This window comes from Cydia strobilella, chromosome 15 (assembly GCF_947568885.1).
Source record: "Cydia strobilella chromosome 15, ilCydStro3.1, whole genome shotgun sequence".
NCBI classification, from domain to species: domain Eukaryota; kingdom Metazoa; phylum Arthropoda; class Insecta; order Lepidoptera; family Tortricidae; genus Cydia; species Cydia strobilella.
In genome coordinates this window covers 4968786-4989661 of record NC_086055.1, presented here as the reverse complement: position 1 = coordinate 4989661, position 20876 = coordinate 4968786, and the positions used below count along the sequence as shown (strand labels likewise).

The 20876-nt window shown below is 37.9% G+C and overlaps 2 protein-coding genes across 2 annotated transcripts; one reads left to right on the top strand and one right to left on the bottom strand.

The window, feature by feature from the left end:
* Positions 1-3836: 3836 nt before the first annotated feature.
* LOC134747831 (general transcriptional corepressor trfA) lies at positions 3837-10226 on the bottom strand. The gene is made up of 5 exons (XM_063682473.1): positions 9871-10226; positions 9246-9418; positions 8906-9080; positions 7105-7188; positions 3837-6555 (listed from the first exon to the last, which is right to left on the bottom strand). Exons 1-5 carry the CDS (start codon positions 9901-9903, stop codon positions 4201-4203), a joined length of 2820 nt encoding a protein of 939 aa, XP_063538543.1. The 5' UTR covers positions 9904-10226; the 3' UTR covers positions 3837-4200.
* A 2062-nt stretch (positions 10227-12288) lies between these two features.
* LOC134747851 (putative leucine-rich repeat-containing protein DDB_G0290503) lies at positions 12289-20864 on the top strand. The gene is made up of 6 exons (XM_063682502.1): positions 12289-13125; positions 15079-15296; positions 15839-15983; positions 16071-16329; positions 16860-17062; positions 17342-20864. The coding sequence occupies exons 1-6, from the start codon at positions 12514-12516 to the stop codon at positions 19184-19186; spliced, it is 3282 nt and encodes a 1093-aa protein (XP_063538572.1). The 5' UTR covers positions 12289-12513; the 3' UTR covers positions 19187-20864.
* Positions 20865-20876: the final 12 nt, after the last annotated feature.

Sequence of the window (20876 nt, the reverse complement as noted above, 5' to 3'; positions counted from 1 at the left end):
CCGTGCGTGTTGGGGAGTCTGCCATCTCGTGACCTGAATCGAAAGCGAAAACAATTCACGTTTCTAAGCAGGTGGTGCCCCCTACACTTCACGCTGGGTCTATTTCGCATATAGTAGGGTCTGCCATGGCTTAAATCTAAAAATGGAAACTTGACATAATGTTTCGCGCCAATGAATAGGGAGCTTCTGTGCTGCCGTCTAACGCAGCGTACTACGTAGGCGAACAACACGCGAACGCGAAGCGAAGCGATGCGGCGCGGGGTGAATCAATCCTTTGATACCTATAGAAGTGTCCTACGTCGGCGATCTCGTTGCGAACGCGAACGCCGTGGGCCCGCCGCGCCGCTTCGCTTCGCATTCGCGAGTTATTCGCTTACGTAAGACGCTGCGTAAGAATCGTAAGATACAGTTCATGTACGGTCCCTATACCTATGTCAAAATCAGGCCAAAACAAAAAACATCATCACAATATATGGGATATGCAGATTGACAGTACTTATTATTTTCTGATCTCATCTAATATCAAAGGACCCTAAGTTGTGCTCAATATTTTATAAGACAACACACAGTTGGCGATTTGCTTCTACTGATAATTCATCATATTCTAGCTACATTATACAGCCGTAACTAAGTTTTCAAAAATATATTTCCAATAATACAATTAGGAAAATATGCACAAAAGATACCCCTTTTATATTTTAACATACAATTTCATTACAATACTTGTACATGTGTATGTAGGCAGAGGCATGATACACTGTGTAAGTGGAGAGCTACATTTTTATATACTTTTTTTATTATCGATCGACGGCATTGGTTTGGACTGTTTATATAGATATCCCTGAAAGACTAAATACTGGAACAAATACCGAATTAACAATAGGAACTCTATACGACGTTCACAAACTATCTCTATCTTTGGAAGAAATAATGCGGTGCCCTATATTACTAGTATTAATATCAATTAATGTGCACAAAGTTTACGCCTACAGCAACTAAGATAGTTAATTTGATATTTGTTCTAATAAACGAAGACTAATTTACTGTTAAAGCTGAGACATGTAAATAATCCAAGTCCATGTAGATGGCGCCACATACAGGTTAGGAATAAAAACGCATCACCATTTATTATAACAGTGTTAACTAGATAGCATTGCGATGTTATTCTAGAATTAAAGTCTCTCTAATAAGTGGCATACACACCAAAGATAATTGATGGGCACACGACTTTGACAGTCTATATTTATTTACATGTCTCTGCCGTAAAACAAATACATTGATAGAAGATTACAGATAATTTTGTGTCTACATTTGTACGCCATAAAAGTTTTACGTCAAAATTTAGTTGCATGTATATCACATAATTCAAGCACAATAATATAAATCTGACTTTGTGTTATATCCTAAGCTAAATTTAGTCAACGGCAGCCTTGATTTATTATAAAACATCGATATTGCATCGTGACTAACACCCAACTATACTAGTTAATAATAACCAGCAGCTTCACTAAAGTCCGTACTTTAAGGTACCTATTTGCACTCTGACCACGCTAAAGCCGTTTCACATCACGGGGGCAGAGTAGTAGGGCAGAGCAATTAGGGAGACAGTGGACGTTCAAAATTCAAACTTTGATCAGTCAACTAGTACAAACGGACAGCGCCGATGCAGACGATGACAGCTAGTTCAAAATCTGAATTTCTCATTAGTGACAATTTTCTTAGCACACTAACTACCTACAGGGTGTCCCAGTCCCAGAAGTACCACCTCACAGTGACACCGGAGGTAGGTCAACTCAAGAGGAACCTAACCAGTCTAACATGACCCCAGTAAAAGTTGCACGGTGTTCGAGTTATTACCGAAAAAAAAAATGAGAATTTCCCACTTTGTTTTAACATTTTTAGTACCTACCAGCATCGATAACTCGATACAACCATGCGACTTTTACTGGGGTCATGTTCGGCTGGGCGGAATGCCTAACTGCATCACTCCTCGTAAAAAAACGCCGGTTAGGTACCTCTTCAATGTGACGTGGTTGTTCTGGGACACTCCGTATAATCGAGAACTATACTCCTACAAATGTGGTGGGGGAAAGCAACTGTCCCGAAAAGATAAAACATAGACGGGCTGGCCCGGCTGGCTATTAACTGACCTGCCTCCATGCTGTCCTGACAGTACGGCTCTGCCTCTGTCAGCGCGTTCAAATTGTTTCACACGGGTGACAAATGTGGTGGGGGAAAGCAACTGTCCCGAAAACATAAACACATAGCGGGCTGGCTATTAACTGTCCTGCCTTCATGCTGTCCTGACAGTACGGCAGCGCAGCGCAGCGCGTTCAAATTGTTTCACACGGATGACGGGTGACAAAATGTGGTGGAGAAAGCAACTGTCCCGAAAACATAAAAACATAGACGGTGTACGGTCTACATACCGCACATTGCCATCTCAGCGAAATTACTTACAATTGCGTAAAGCAATAAAATACGAGTCAGTACACGTTCATCATTAGAACCTATCACGCGTGTCCTCATTAGCAATATCATTCATAATATCGCGCTTTTATAGTTAAGAGTATTTTAGTAGCAATAAAGTGTTTATTTTCGGCAATATTGTGTTATCATTATGTCAAGCAACCAACAGAATACAATTGGTGTATGTGACACTAGCAGCCCATACATCAATTTGGTCCTTCAAGCCGGATACCATTGAATTAACACATTGCACAAATCATAATGTCAACCAACAGAATACAATTGGTGTATGTGACACTAACAGCCCATACAGACGGGCTGGCTATTAACTGTCCTGCCTTCATGCTGTCCTGACAGTACGGCTCTGCCTCTGTCAGCGCGTTCAAATTGTTTTAATATAGTTCTGTACACTCTACTGCCCCCGTGAAACCAGCATTAGTTTGCCCTGACTTGGCAGTGACAATGATTATGCTTACATATCCCATAGAAGCGCCATACTTTACGTCGCACTTGGCATGAAAACTTAGCGTATAGGTTACATATTTATCGTAGACACAAGTTTACTATATGGGGCCCGTTTATCAAAAGCTTGTAACTTGTAATACAAGTCGAAGTCCCTTTTTGACAGCTTTTGTTAGAAAGGGACTTCCAATTGTACATATTACAAGCTACAGGCTTTTGATAAACGGGCCCATGGACTGAATCTATGGTATGGTATCCTTGGCCGAATAATACCGAATAATTATGCTTTCCAAATGAGCACCGTCCAAATGAGCTGAAATTTAGTATACGTACTTGAAAAATGCCTAGGCCATAAAATCGTGTAAAGGTACCTAAAAGTACATTCTTAGGGTCGGTTGCACCAAACCGTCTGTCACCGTTTTACCGTTCGCTAAATTTTATTGTATGGAAAGTTTCATAGTTCTCTGCTGCTTGACGTTACTCAGTCTGTTAATTGTGTTTGGTGCAACTGGCCCTTAGTCAAATAACTGCCATTTGATATCAATCTGATCTGATAGATACACAACCATAAACCGAAATGAGCCGAGTGATGAGTGATGTTTGCAGAGTGGTTCAGGCACCTGTCCGGTAAACGGGGGACGCTGGTTCGATTTCAGCTCTGGACACTGGAGGCTTTGGTAATTTTTTCCTTCGTATATGACATTTATTTCGGTTTATAGTTTAAATTGTAGTGTGTCTACTTGAAAAGACAAATTAAAATATTTTCATAGAAAGTAATTTAATTTGTTTTTAGAGATACGCAACCATTTCTCTATCCATAATTCCACACTATAAATTCAAAGCTTATAAAATTAGAAACATAATTATTTAGAATAGAGAAATGTTGTTCTGTAATGTTATCGTCATATTTGCACAAAGAAGTACCGTAACAAATGTATTTAATTAGAACAGGCAAATCATTAACAAGCATGACAAAGACGGAGCTACTGAAACGAACTACGTCATATTACTATGTGCAGCGGTGATCCTTAGCTACGCATCAATAGCCTTAATAAACTATATATCCCACTGACAGAGAAATACAATAAGTCTTATTTCATTTTAAGATCTAAAATCATCTTATCCATTTTCAGTCTCTAAAATTAAATAGACTTAAGGTTTCCCTTCACAAACATTTAACAGATTTCCGGATGGTATGACAAAATTGGAATGTCCATCCAACACACAAGAACGTTGAACATGGAATGTATCAAACTATCTACATCGGAATTATACATCAGTCTCGGTTTTGCTGCTGGTGCGTCGGCTACGGCCTGTAGTTTCTTTCGTCCAGTGCGGGCCGCTCAGTAAAAACTTCTTGACATTATATTCCATTCGCGCTAATTCTTCAGCCGTTATCACCCTGTCATTAGACTTTAAGGCATTTCGCAACTCTTTACCGACATCGAAATCGCTAGCGTTACGTCTAACCTTAGAATTATCATTCATTTCTGTAACTGTAGCATCACCGCTCTCAACTGGGAAACTTGTTTCCTTGCCGATATTTGCCTTTGGAATAGGCGCATGCTTTTTTTCAGCATTATCATTATGAGCTACAGAGTTGCGAACCCAGTTGTTGAGACCATCTCTAGTGAATGACTTGGAATATTTGCTGACTGGGTGTGGCATATTGAGTGCCAATTCGTTTAGCGTCTCCGAGAGTCTGTTCAGCTTGCTATCCCTTCTCATCACGCTGTTACTATACGCGACATCATCTTCCAAAGGATCGTTTAGATTATTTTGCTGCTCTAAGTTCTTTTCAACCCACTCTGCTACTCTGAGTAACTGCTGCTTTTGCAATAAAGCGGCACTATCGTCACTAGAAAGCGAGCTTGTGCTTTGTTCGTTCGTGAACACTTTCGTAGTTTCATTCACTTTCAAATGAGTCTGGGTTAAGTTTGGATACACGTTAACTACAGCGGGCAGTACTGACTTTGGTGGAATGTGTTCCGTTTTTTTCTCGTGCTTTGGTACTTGATGTTGGTGATTATCCATCAACGGCCGAAAATCTTTAGATATTCTTGTGCTTTCAATGGAATGAAGTTGCGACAAATCGATCTTTCTTAAAGGCCTAGTATGTAAATTAGAGAGTTTATTTTGCTCGTAACGATCGAAGTTAAATATTTTGACGTCCTGGCTAGACGTTCTATCGCCAACAGAGGTTGGCGATAGAACGTCTAGTTTATTACCATTATCATTTGTGTTTATATCGTCAATGTTATTGTTTTGCATATTTTTCATATCTGCATTAAACTCATTTAGAATATTATCTGTTTCTGAAACATTTTGCTGACTGTCAACACTTTGAGATTTATTGTTATTGTTTTCGGAACTGTTGGAGAAAGTATGCGTCTTCAATGGTTGTAGAGGCGATGAAGAAACATTCAAAAGCACAGGATTAATAGTAGGACTCTTCACACTCGTATTGCATTCTTTGGCATTGTTATCGACGTGAACGTCTATAAGTGTGCTTTCTACTACTACATTATCATTTTTAGCATCCTCTTTTTCATCTGGGGTTCTATCTATATCCATAAAATTCTCCATACCATCATTCAGATCTTTAAAAATAGAGTTTTCATTGCATTTACTTTGCCTTCGGTATAAGACGGGGGGCACGTCAGGCTGCGCATTATCTAAGAGAATATTTTTGGAGCCGGCTTGCATTCGCAAATGGCAAAACCGAGGGCCGGGACCCACTTGAGTGTTAGACTTATGAGTGCTGACTGTAGATTTAGCTACAGAAGAAGTTCTACTAACAGCCCCCATTGAACCCAAGGAGTTTTTTCTCACATTATAATTCTCGAGCGACCGATTCTCATTAATTGGTTTGATATCCTTAATAATGTCTTTAGAGTTTGATAATTCCTTCATAAGTTCCTCATTGCCAATACTGTGAACACTACTTTTCTTACTAGAGATGGAAGTTCTCGTGCGATCACAGAGCTTATGATGAACCGCCGGTTCCATGTTCATGGTATTCTTTCTTAATTGTTTTAGATCGCTAGTATCAATAGGTGGGTTATTTTTCTCATCATTTGGCAAGAGTTGGACTTTATCATCTGCTTTAGATGTTTCGTTAATAATATAGCTTGTGTTAGGCGCCTCATTGATGACAGGGGCAACTTTCAGTTGTTCCCCTATAGGTAGAGGTACAATATAGGGCCCTGGCGCGCCTTGACATACAAATTTTTCATTTACCAATTTAATTGCATGTGGTGAAGCACTTCTGAAGCTTAAATTGGAATGAACAGATTTAATTTCGGAATTGCAATTCAAGCAGAGGGAATTCTTCATATCTCCGCTTAGAAATGTTTGCGTTGCCACAGAATAGTAGCTCTCGTTGTAGCAGAAGGGTTTACTCTGTGATTTCATGCATATACATGTATCACAGTGTTTTGTTACGGTATCCTGAATACTATCTTCAAGAATTTTTGACATCAGCGATGCGGAAATGTTAAATTCGTACTCACTTGCATCGAAAGTGTCTAGTTCGTTACCGTTTCTTGATTGGGTTGAGCCGGTTGGTTTGGATGTTTTTGACATGACATATTGTGACACCCGGGTTTGTGTATCTACAGGAAGCTGTAAACAAAACAAAGTGATCAAGAGCAGGCCTATGGAACTCTCCGCGCGAGGTCGGATTTATACCTACGACTCGCTTCCCGCCGGCGGGACTCAAGCTAGCCAGCCACGTCACCGCGCGCTATGCCAAAGAAATGTCTTCGTCACTTCGTCGAGACATTCTCAATATACCTACTGTTATTATTTTTACGATAGTTACAAGCTACACGTATGTACTGTTAAATTGTTTTAAAGATGTAGTAGGTAATGTTTTTACGACACATTTATAGCTAGATATCTACCTACAGTATAGTAGTAGACACCTAAGTATTTGAAAGAAGCGTCGGCAACCCTAGCGATGTGCCGGTGCGCGCGGTGCGGGGAGCGGCGCGTTAAAGGTCACTCCATTGTATTTTTGTGTAGGTATCAAAACGGTAGGTATTTGCGTTTTCATTGAGAGATAAGTATCTATTCGTATGAACTATTATATAATCTGTGTCAAGAGCCTTGTTTGACAAGAAAAACAAGTGTTTTTCAAAATTTGATGTTGAGTCTACATGTTTTACTTACATTGTCCAGTTTTTGGGATACAAAGTTATCAGGCTTGCACTGTAGTAGTTGGATTGCTAGATTCATATCGTTTTTGTATCTTTCCTGAAATTAGAAAAACAAATAATCAGACCTTTCATAAAATTTACACTAATAAGTCCACCATATTGACAGGGTCCAAGGTGAGGATGTATGAAGTTGTCATGATCTCTAACATGACTTGTTGGCTCGACAACGATTATTAAATGTACTGATAAATTGAGCCACTTTGTTACCAAATACGTCATTTATTTTGTGAATTTATCTATTTTTTATCACATATATATAATTTATTTATTTATTTAAACTTTATTGCACAAATTTACACAAAAAGAGTACAAATGGCGGACTTAACGCCCTGAGGCATTCTCTACCAGTCAACCATTATATATTAGATATGTATATGTTTCTATCTAACTTTCCATTTTTATTGCAAGGCTAACAAGTTTTAAATGGCAACTGTACTTTTTTTGCACAGGCAATATTCCAGCAATTAACCATATTTCACAACGGTAACCTGCTCAGAAGTAGGCAAATCATAGGTAAATATGTTATAGAGAGTAGGACAAATAACTGAGCCCTGGTTCACTCGAAACGATGAAGCGCACGACTATCTCAATATGACCACCGTAAAGGAAGAGATCAAAAAATTCACTAAGAATTATATTGAGCGCCTGGCAAGGCATCCCAAATATCCCAATCCACTGGCTTCAAAATTACTGGACAAGACTGAAACAGTACAAAGACTCAAAAGGAAGCACCATCGTGCAAAATGAAAGCCGTGGTTAAGTGGGACTATGGTCTCCAAAACCCAAAAATTATATCTAATACATACAGCAAAACTGATTATAGTCGTTACCGACTGATGATGACAAACCAGAACTAAAAAAAACATATTTCACTCATTATTTAACTTCAGAGTGCCTTTTGCAGGTTTGCAAACAGCAAAGTCAAATTGGAACCAGGCTCCGACTATGCACCACCTCTATCATTAATTTATTATTTAATTAGCAGGCAGGCAGTTGTGACAACTCATATCTCTTTTTTGTATAAAAATAATAATATTACCTGTATCATACTAATCATTGACAGTTATCATAGACAAGTAGATGTATAGGTATGCTTGTCCAATTTATTTTTAAATCGGTTCACATTTTATGCCGAAACCACATCTTCAGGGAGTTTGTTCCAAGCCCTCGCTACTTGGTTGTTAAGAAAGTGTTTGTGTGGATTACTGTGGGACCTACACCTTTCTAACCTTAAATGACCTTTGTTGTGGTGTAACTTACAATTAACCATATTTGTAATTTTGTACTGATAAACAGGACAAAAAAAATTAACAATTTTGAACTGCAGTTTTGAGTATAATCTGGAAGTTTTATTCAAAAATATAAATGATTTTTGATCGTTTTGCGATGATTTGTCCGATCTCTGCTGATAAACAAGACCTATGCTAAGCATCACACTGGGTTAAAAGATATACTCTAGTCTCTTAGTCAGGATAAAAGGTCTTATAGATAGATAGATATTTGTATTAGGGTTGAACCCCTCCTGAACATGTTCATAATATTAGTGTGTACACCAGCATTTCCCAAATTATGGGTCTTGAGCGAATATCTAGTAGGCCCTGAAACTACTAAGGCATCTGAGTGTTACAAATAATATTTTATGCCCCCTTTTTAAGACGGTCAAGAAGTGGGTCCCGAATTTGGCAGTTATTGTTAGGTGGGTCGGTACCCACTCAACTTTGGGAACCACTGGTGTTGTAGACCTTTTAACTCACATTTTCCTTCTGCAGCATGCTGAAATTGTGCTTGGATTCTGCAAGCCTCACTGACAGAGTGGCTATGTCTTTAGTCAATTGGCTCTTTTCACCCTTCATCTTGTCAACCATTTGCAGCAATTTGTCTTCTAAAACCTGATTTAGTTTCTGCACCCTTTTGTGGGAATCATTCAATCTGAAATATACGGTAAAAAAATTAACTAGGTACCTGGTTAGCTGAAGACGCCGTTTGAATATGGCCTTCACCACTGGAGGGCTTCATCATTTTTTCTAGTTTAGTTTGAGTTGGACTCTTATTACAAAATAATATTAAAGTTATTTCAACTCTTATTTTACTAACCTTTCATATTTCTCTCTCCAAGTATGCAGTTGCTCATCAAGATCTTTAACTCGGCTGGTAGTTTTGGCAAACTCAGCCTCCAAGGCAACAATGTGAGAGTCCCGCTCAGCTAAATGCTGCCGCAGGTGCTCCACTTCCGCCTCAAGCTGCCCATCGTCCACATCATCACACTCCTATGGACCGTTGTGATACATAAAAATAAAATAAAAACACAAACTAACATCTACATACATGTGTACAAGAATTTTGGAACATTAAAAAATAAATTAAACGCAAATTAAAAAGAAAAGCAGTGCGTTTAGTTAGTACAAAAAATACCTAAAACAGAATTTTGACAACTAGTTTCTACAGTCAAAATTTATATCAATTAATTAATTTAAAAAATACCTCCCCTTGAAAATTATAATAAGTTAAACTTTGAAGAACTAATCAGGATAGATTAATAAATCATAAAGGCAATTGAATTGGTAAAGAAATCCATATACCATAGCACTAGAAACATCGATTTTTCTATGATATAAGGCTAATAATGTAAAGATATTGATAAAATTCTGGCAATTTATAAAGAGAGGCTTCAGCTACAGTACAGCCGAAGAGGAAGGCAGCAGAGACGGCAGGTTTTTACCTTACAAGGGGAGCTCTTAATGCACTCATCCATCACTCATCTAGCGAATTCTACTTCTCATTATCGCATGTCCGAATCGTTGAGGAACCGAGCGACGTCACACTAAGTGATTTTATTAGCTATTTTATCAATAAGCCACTTTTATAAAACAAAATAAAATAAAAATCAATCGATCTTGTTTGACATATAACGTGAAATATTTACTAGTTAGCGCAAACTGCCGATAAGTGATTACAATAACTATGACTAGAAACCAACTATCTCGCAGAATTAGAGTATTGACTTTGATTATAGGTATTATTTGGGAAAAGATTTTTTTAGTTTTCCCAACATTTCTGCTTCTGCGTAAAATTGACGTTATTGACGTAGCCCGACATGACGCGTTGACGCGGATCGCGGATCCGATGACTTGACGCAACTTCCGAACGATCCGGCAGATACAAAACTATTTAGGCTTCAATTAAAATCGCTGTTTTTGTATTGAGATTAATTTTAATTTCGTGTATATATTATAATAATGATTATAATATTTTAATTAATATAGCCAGTATTTATAAAAACAATTAGAAAAAACATGATATTTGAGGAAAAAAGTTTCGTATAGACGACACACAAGTGTTGGACTGAAAAAACTGGCAAGCCAATCAGCCATGGCGGGAAATACAAAAATCGTAAAGCCTGAGTTTTATACTAAGCAAGTTAAAAAAAACCGGCCAAGTGCGAGTCGGACTCGCGCACCGAGGGTTCCGTACTTTTTAGTATTTGTTGTTATAGCGGCAACAGAAATACATTATCTGTGAAAATTTCAACTGTCTAGCCATCACGGTTCATTAGATACAGCCTGGTGACAGACAGACAGACGGTCAGCGGAGTCTTAGTAATAGGGTGCCCATTTTTACCCTTTGGGTACGGAGCCCTAAAAACGGTGAAATTATTCCTGAGTATTTATTATATTTTAGTTGTGATTTGTTTTTAATATGTAACTTATAGTCTGTCAAGCCATTTCCGTCAGTAGTCAGTAGAAAAAAGTAATCATCACATAGAAAATTTGAATTTCTCGCCTTTTTCTACTGACAAAGCTATTTGACCGGGTGAGGTGGGATTTCCTGTTTATCGTCAAAGTTATGAAATGGAACTACCCAAAATAAAATAAAAACTAAAATACAAACGTCCGGAACACTTATAATATACACCATTCAGTTTGCGTAGGTAAAAATAAAATGTTATCAACGTTTGAATGTCAGTTTTGTTCCTACTCACCCCATTTTACGGTATATCACGAATGAGATTAGCCTGAGCTTTTGTGCTAGTATCTAGTATTGAATACCTCAGTACACAATTTTAAGTATTTTCTACACGTCCCGATTTACAAGGCCCAAACCTCCTGACTGCCCAATGCTCATAATTAATGTCATTAACGGGTCTAACGCGATTTACGCGATTAATAAAATAAAATAAAATAAAAATAAAAAATAGATCGATTGCAACGCCGGGCCGTGCTCGTCGACATCACCATCCCGCATGATGAGAATGCCGAGAAGGACAAGTCCAGTAAGTACCTAGACTTGGCTCACGAGATAACCGCCATGTGGGATGTTGATTCGACGATCATTGTCCCGATAGTCGTTTCAGCGAACGGTCTCATAGCGAAGAGTCTCGACCAACACCTTGAGAGACTCTCGCTAGGTAGCTGGATCAAGGGTCAGATGCAGAAGGCGGTGATCTTGGACACGGCGCGGATAGTCCGCCGGTTCCTCTCTCTGCGGCCCTGACCAGCTGACCACCGGCAGCTTGGGCCTTGCCCCGCTGCCGGCGGCACCCTAGGTTAGGTTTTTTATAAGGTGTTTATATATTTTTTGTAATGTTTTATAAGTGTTTTTGTATTTTACTTTTATATCCATATTATAAAAATCTAGCCTAAGATGACAGATAAATAAAGATAATAATAATATTTCGTGTAAGTAAGTACCTAGGTACCTACAAATATACTTAGGTATCTAACGGTATACACGACCTTTATAAATTTACTATTTCTTGCATCACACGTGTTTTGTACGCTCTAAATCTAACTGTCCAGTCATCTTAAAAGTATCACGATTAAAAATAAAATATCGACAGGAATTCGTCGAAGAGAATCGGACGCGCAACGGAACATGCTTTGCGCTGTACGTCTCAAGCTGCCTATTTTCCCAAAACATTTGCTCCTTTCTGATTATCAATTATAATTTAACCTCTAGATCTCTGTTAACATTGCGAAGCCAGATGCCGCGATTTGCGCTGGGTTCGCTCGTGGCGATGTACTCTGCATGAATTGAAAATAGCAGACTTGAGTTATTCCAATTTCTTACCAAACACTGCTCAGGAGACCCAGTATGAGAGCTCTACGACTACTCATGGTTCATACAATTCTCGACGTAGTGTTAAATTGGTTATTCCAAAAACTGGACTAGCTCACTCGCAGGGAACAAGAATACACAACCAGAGCAGACGGGCGATCTATTTCGGGCAGCCACTGCCACACCGTACACTCGTTTTGATCGAATAGTCGATACTTCTTTGTCTCGAGAAAAACACATCGCACGATACCTATATTAGAGTCATGCATCCTTGATTAGCACGCGACTTGTTTATAAGTATCCCAAAATGGGAAACGCGTTCAGTACTTATTCGGCAAGGGAAGGCGCCACAGACGTCATTAGTGAAAGTGAAACAATGAGCGACAGTAATACACCTTTTGAAGACGCCCAGGAGTTCCATGACACCATCCATGATGACGAAGCGCGTGTCAAGGCCAAAGAAGAAGAAATGGACGAGTTTAGGAAACAACTAAGCTTGAAACGGGAACAAAGAAAGTTAATCCTGGCACGGCATAGAGCAGAAAAGGAGCAGCTAGAAACATCTTTAGAAGATGCCAATAAGGCTAAATTAGGCTTACAAGAAAACAATAGAATGCTAAGAGATTTGTTGACTGCTAATAATATAGAAATTCCAGAAAACTTGAAGGCTTCTGATGAATTATCAGAACTCAGTGGAGCTATAGCAAGTATGGCAGAAGAATTTGAAGCACTCAAGTCTAGCAATAACAAGCTAAGACGAGATCTTGCAGATTCAAATATTTCTCTGCAGCATGCTTATTCAGAAATAGCTGATCTAAACGCTCAGAACACGGAGTCTATCAAGCATATAAACGCACTGAAAGAAGTGATTTCAGTCAGTAAAACTATGATCAATCTCCGAGAACAACAGCTGAATGAGGTAAGTACCATCTGCAAATTAGAACAGTCGAACAGTGATGGAACCTTGTCATACTGACAATTTAGTGAGAAATTCCTTACGATACGATTTGTAACCTCACTTTGACGGAGTTCTTTCACCAGGTTCCATTTAGTAGGTACTCGTAATGTTACGGAACCCAGCCTGGCCTTGTGTTAGGCAATAACTACATAGGGCGTCGTCGAGCTGCATAACATGCGTGTTTCATATGATGTTCGTACTTCAAATGCTACACGTAATTAAAATGATAACAATGTACTGTCTAATATATCATATCAATGTCACAGTAGACAGAACATTAGGAAGATGAACTTGTATTTGGCGAGATCAAACGATAGCAAAGTACGATGTAATAAATCACATCCACCTAGATTGAATGTCAGGAAGCAAGTTTGGCGACTATGTCGACTATGCAATGTTTATATTTACAAATTATTTCCACTGACTAGTTGACTGACAGAGAATTTGACAAAGACGACCATTTTGTATTACCTGGCATTGCGCAATAAAAGTAAGTAGTTGACCGGTAATGCATACGTTGACCAACAAGTTTTTAGACCTTGTGAAATCTATTTATTTTATTTGCAAGGAAAATAATGATACTGAATAGTTATACTTTTTGTAATTAAGTCTAGTAATAACCAGTGACTGTAATGCAATAAGATTAATAAGGAAACCGTCATAGCATAATTAGCATAGCTGTCATAGTAAATTTTGTAACCCCAGTAAATTCACTGCCATCTGTCGACACACTTTAAAACTAAAAATGAAGATTTATAAAAATACGATAAAATGTATTTAAATATGGATAAATGATTTTTTTTATTTGCAATGATTATTTTTATGATTTTGACCCATGTTCTTTCACTGATATGCGTTAAAATTGTTAAATAACAAACGAAACCGTCAACGCCACGCCATCTATTTACCACAGTAGGCCAAAGCTAGTAGCGCCCTCTGAACGAGAATCAAATTTTCTTGATTTTCGAGGCACGTTTTTTCCTTAGACTGTATCCATCTATTACGGAGTTATATCTATCTTTGGTCATAGGTACATCTGGTTCGGGGCACATTCCACTTAATAAGTTTGGATTCATGATGCGTAAAGTTACCTCACCATTATGTTCAGAGTGCGATATGATTGAGGACGTGTACCACATATTGGTGGAATGTGTGCGGAACGAATCCTTTAGGAGCCAACTGAAAATATCATGTAATATTTTTAACAATGTTGGTGGCTGCAATAGTGCCCTGGCTTCTCCAGTGTCGGACGAGGCCAGAGCACTGTTTAAGCTAGTAAATATAGGCCTTAGTAATCGTAAGTGAGTGTGATTGTATGATGATTATATGGAGCGACATAATCGCTAAGCGATAAAGCTCTTTAATAATAGTTATACTTTTTGTAATTAAGTCTAGTAATAACCAGTGACTGTAATGAAATAAGATTAATAAGGAAACCCGTCATAGGTACATCTGCGAAAAAAGGTGTGTGAAGACCCTAAGTTAAGTAGTGCGGATTTACAGGTCCATTGTATTTTTTATTGTTCAGTTTTTTTTAGGCGGCTTGCTGTAAAGATTTGCTGTTGTTTAAAACATATTTAGAATGCATAATGTGGAATTAACCAAAACAAACAAAAAAGAATCAGCTATACATATAGAGCTCGAAGGAGACAACGACCTGAGGCAGTCATGGACCGGCGTCGCATCAACGTCGACGCAGTTCGCTGGCACGTGATCTTGTCATGCCGCCAACTTAGCCTACGGGCAATAAATAAAGTTTGATTCTCTAATGCACACTTAGAACATTAAAATAATATGTAGACGACATAATCGAGTTAATTAAGAGAGTTGACGCAAATGAAGCGCAAACAAATGAAAGTAGACTAAAAATAACACTAACGACAGGTTAATTATATAATTGGTGTTTTTTTTCAGTTGAAAGATAAACTACGTGAAATAGAACAGAGTCTGGCAGACAGAGAAGCAAATATGTTGTCTGCAGATCTTAGACAGGAGTATGAGAGACAATTGCAAAACATTAGAACGCTTCGTGGATTATATGAAGAACGTGCTCGATTGGCTGAAGTAACTAGACAAGGTCTGGCGCGTGAGCTTGAGGAACAAAAGGAACTCAAACAAGCTGAGACTAATAAGTAAGTGGACCTTAACACACCTACAGTTAGATAATATTATACATATAGGTTTGCGGCATAATTTTTAGCTAATATGTTTTAGGGGGACTGTCAGCAAACATCTGCGTTTAGGTAAATAAACCCTAATAACCAGAGCTACATAGGTATTTAGCCTCAACGATCTCAATAATGAGTCTATTGCAATGCGGAGTTGGTATATCCTGTCTTCTATTCTCTTCTGTTTTCGTCGTATTTATTCACTCTATCAATATATAACACATGTTTCCAATAAGAAACTTAATTAGGTATTACCTATTAACAGTATTAACAAACTTACTGTATAATAGCGTAATAAATAAATAAAGTAACTTTTTTTAGAGGAATAAAGGATGACTCACGTTAGACCGGGCCGTGTCCGGGGCGGAGCTTCCGGCGCTTACTTTTCTATGACATGACAGGTGATCACGTAATGCTTTCCATAGAAAACGAAGCGCCGGAAGCTCCGGCCCGGACACGGCCCGGACTAACGTGAGTCATCCTTGACTCAATGTTATTATTTGCAGAAACGCAGAACTTACAACTAAAGTAACCGAACTCGAAACAACAGTCACGAATCTAGAAGAGACCATTGAAAATAAGATGGAACAAATATCTTCATATCAAGATGAGACTCGCCGATTGCAGGAAGAAATGTCTGCTGTTAACAAGGTACAACTCTATTATTTTTTGAATTTGAATTTAGCAAAAAAATAATATAAATATCAATGTTGTAACTAATTTCATCTTTCCATGCAGCTTTTCTCCCAAGTCCTTCTTGGTTATAAAACTAAACAAGATTTAGACAAATTAGTCGTTCGTCTTGAAGAAAACCACGGTCTTTTGACGCATATGGCTGAAAGAGATAATGGGTCAGAGGCTTCCTCGGCTCTTCCCAAACTGTTATTGGAGATTGTTAGTCAAGTGGATGAAGGCGAGGCAATGCACAAATTTGAAGAGGGTACTAGTAGTATCCCAATCGAAAAGTCAAACGAAGTCGTCAAGACGGAAGAGTCAGGTACCTATCATATTCATAACAACCATATAAATATTTGTTGAGTATAGTAGAAACGTTATTAAGGCGATATGGCGATAAAGCATAATGTAATGTAATAAAATGAATAATCTGCTTTGGAAGCCACCTATGACTTCGTGCCCGTCGCCGTCAAGACAGCCGGGGCCTGGGGGCGGGAGGCGCGTGAGCTCACCGTGAGCTCTTCCGAGAGCTTGGCAAGCGCCTCAGAGAGAAAGGGAGTGACCCCCGTTCTGAGTCATGGCTTGTCCAACAGGTCTCTATCGCCATATACAGCGGGGTAACGCTGCTAGTGTGATGGGGACCTTTGGACCCGGCATGGCTCAGAACGTGTTTTAGTTTCTAATTTTTATGTATTTCTTGTGCACATTCTTGTGTAAATTATTACCAATAAAATTAATTATATAATTATGTTAGATCATTCTAGTTTAATGTCGAATTCCAAATATAACTGGTACAAACCAATTACGGGACTTAACAGCTTGACTATTAATATCATATATTGAATATTTCAGAATCACAAAATCCTAATACATCAGCTGAAGAAATAGTTCAGAATCTGCCCAAAGTATGGAGAGTTCTTATGGAGCTTCTAAGTCATCAAAGTGAATCCGAATCTGGGACTTCCGAGAAAGTTGAGACTTGCTATAAAACAGTTGAAACTAAAGCTGGCTCAGTGTTAGTGCCAAGTGTTAGCCAGACATACATCCGATTAAAGGTAAGCAGTAATTAGATCATTACTACATTTTAAACATTAATTTCCCAGAACCATGAGTCAACTGCCTGTCACAAGACAATAATAAAATCCCCGACTACTGAACTTCAAAACAAAAACACCCAGTTTTTCCACTGCACATAAAACACATCTATAATTGTTTTGATATCAAGCCAAGTCAATGTTTTACTGCACATTAAAAACTCAAAACCAAAGAACTTGTACAATATTTTTTATTTATAATAACAAATAGCTATACCTAAGTAATATCCATTTTTACAGGATTTAATCGTCGAAAAGTTGTCACTCATCAAAGAAGTAAACCGCATGAAACAACTAAATGTACATTTGGAGACTCGCTTAGAAGAACAAGAGCGTAGATTATCACTCGTCACAACCGAACTAAGCAAAACCTGGCACGTTGTGGGAAAACTACGTAGACATCACCATCAACTACATACTCATGAAAAAATACTCAAATATGAATTGCAACAGAAAAGGAAACTACTTAATGAACTTAAAGATGAGTTAGAATATTGTAGAGAAAAATGGGAACAGGCGCGCGAAAAGAACACGCAGACAGAACGTGACTGGAGAAAACTTAGAGCTGAATTCGCTAGCAGGAAAACCAAATCCAACTCACCGTCATTCAACAATTCAGGTGAAAGTGGTTATAGTGATGAAAGACCATCCGATGATTCTTCAGAATCAAACGACGAAAGCGAATATGTAACGGAACCATTGTTGAGGTGTAAGAAGAAGAATAAGAAGTCAGCTGAAGCCATCTTAGACTCTAGTGCTGACTTTAATTTAGTGGCAGAAAGAGAGGATCCAGCTAGTGACATGCTAGATGTTGCTGAATTGCCTCTAGATACGCAGGATGATACTTCTGGTCTAGACGCATCTATATCAGTCTCTAATAATAGTGAAAATCGGTCAAATAATAAAGCCGCTGATGAAACTGAAGACGAAGTTGGAGAGATAACAAACGACTCGTGCACCGATGATTCTTCGGGAGTTGAACATTATTGTAACAGTGATTATTGTTGTGTAGGTACAAGCACCGAACAAGATGCACCTAGCAACGATAAGCAGACTAAACTCTTAAAACCGGATGTTAAACTGACATCAACTATAAGTATACCTTTAATTGACCCCGCTGCTATTCTTAAAAGTATTAAAGAACAAACAGAAAGACTGGCTAAGAAAGACGAAAGATTAAATAATTTAGAAAAAAATAGTTTGTCGTTATTAAAGAAAACACAGGCAACTGATAAGTTGTCTAAACAAATAGACAGTACATTAGACCATCTCTTGAATCGTCCTTCAACCAGCCAAAACATTGAATCTAAACAATTAGACATCATAAAAGAGGAGAGGCCTATAACAGACACAGGTACAGAATTTGAAAATGTAGATTGTAACCAAACACAAAATAATGACGACAATAAAAGTGAAGGCAATGATAACAGTCAACAATCACATTTAATTAGTGAACCGACAAAAAGTGAAAATATTGAAATGACGCCTCAATTAATCACTAATAATTCAGAAAACATATGTGAAAACACTGTCGCCCCTTGTCAGGGTGATACCAACATGAATGCTCCTTCTACTTCCTCTAATACCAATACTAATATACCAGAAATTAACGCTGCCAGTATACTTGAAAGTATACGTCAACAAGACGAAAAACTAGCAAGAAGAGATGAAAGACTTCAGAAACTAGAAGAAGGTTGTTTAGAAGTGGTTAATAACATATCTAATACTGTTAAAACGAGCGAGGACATTAGCACAAAATTAGATAAACTTCACGATACGCATCAAAAGAAAACAGATGAGGAAGCAGAAACATCCGAGGATAAAAGTGTTCCTGAACCATCTACGTCAGCAGAAATCGATCATGAAGCCAGATTTGCTGCACGCGATCTTCGACTCAAAAGACTTGAAGAACAAACTAAGTCTCTCGTGAATAAGGTAAATAAAACTAATTCTAAAGGCGTTAAGATACATTACAAGTTGGAAGAGTTGCATAATATCTATGGATCTGAAAGTTCTAGAGCAGGAACACCATCTGACGATACTGAGGATACACCAACGAACAATGAAGAAAACGCAGAACAATAAAAGGCTTCTCCATATTGTTTTAGTTTTAAAACTGTAAAAATACGAAATATTCAGGTACTGTAAAATCTGGTAACTAATCCACAACTTAAAACTATGGTCCAAATTCAAGTTACAGTAAAATATGTATAGGTAAGTATTTTTCAAAATGTTGAATATGTATATAATATAGAAAGAGCATTAGAGTCAGAAACCTTTTCGCATATCCAAATGTCCACACCTATCATGGTTCAAAGTTCAAACGCACCCACGTACCGAGTAATAGAATTACTTAATAACTTCATAGCTAGAGCCCAAAACGCAGACATATTCGCAGACTACTGGCCGTCCTTCCTTCCGTAGTATCAGGATTTTTTTAAACTCTACCTATAATATTTATCATCGGCATAGAGGTGAGAGAAGGTGTAGCTACTTTCGAAGAAGCTCGACTTGAACACCTGGACCAAAAGCGCCTTCAACGGAAGTCTCGACCTAAGCCGTCCTACGCATATACTTATAATGAACAAGGGAAGCTTTATTGTACACAGTGCGACCGGATATTTAAAACATAGTTCGGTTTTGCGAGCCATATACGTGCTCATCAGAGGAGTTTGTAAAGGTCGCCGTTGTCGGACACGACATGGACGACTATATATATAATATTTATGTTTAATTTAAGTTCCTAGAGATAGTTCGAATGACACTGGCTATGTATTAACAGTATAACTGTCTAGGCATAGGTAGCTGTAAACTTATACTTGTTTGTTTGAAAAAAGAATATAATTAGTGTGTCTAAGCTCCAAAATAAATGTAACGATGGACCATAGTGTCCATAGTTGTACTTAAGGACTATAGTTACCTGAGTTTACTGTATTAAAATATGAGCATATGTAACTGTTGATAAACGGTGGACAAATTGTGCCAGTTTATCACAATCGGCCAGTGATAATTATATGTTTTTCACAACATTAAAATAGGAATTAGATTTATCGCAAAAAATTTATACACGGTGTTTCCTGTAACAGGAGCAATAAATTAAACTGGAGGCTGTACGTCTCAAACTGACCAACATTTGTTCAGCAACTTTTTAAAATTACTTATGAAATTTTTAGATTATACCTTTTTGATACTAATTAAATATTATTTTCAATGTACGTTGCCATCTGTGTGTTTGACGTTGCTTGTCACCCTAAGAAACATAACAAATTTTGAAATACAATGCGTCTTAGAATAAACTTTAAAGTGTAATGAAAATTAAAACACAAGTTATTTTTAAAAGCTGCTGAACAAATGTTGGTCAGTTTGAGGAGTACAGCCTACAACTTAATTTAATGCTCCTGTTACAGGAAACACCGGTAGATATTAAATATAATTAATCAAAAAGAATATAGCGGAATAAAATATGTATACATGTCAATATCTTGCTACGACCGAAAAGAGGTCAGCCGGTCAGAGGGCCTACCGCGAAAACCGAAATTCGCAAATTGCGGGATCTTTCTCTCTTACTCCAATGAAGGCGTAATTAGAGTGATAGAGAAAGATGCCCGCAATTTGCGAACTTCGATTATCGCGTTTATAGCCCAGAGATTAGAAATAAATACATTAAGTACAGATTGATTCTTGAGAGCTGACACTGAGCGTTTAAAATTCTCTTGCCGGTTAATTTTGCAAAAGTTTCAGCCGCTTAGCTATAAATTGACCTGTCAAAATTATA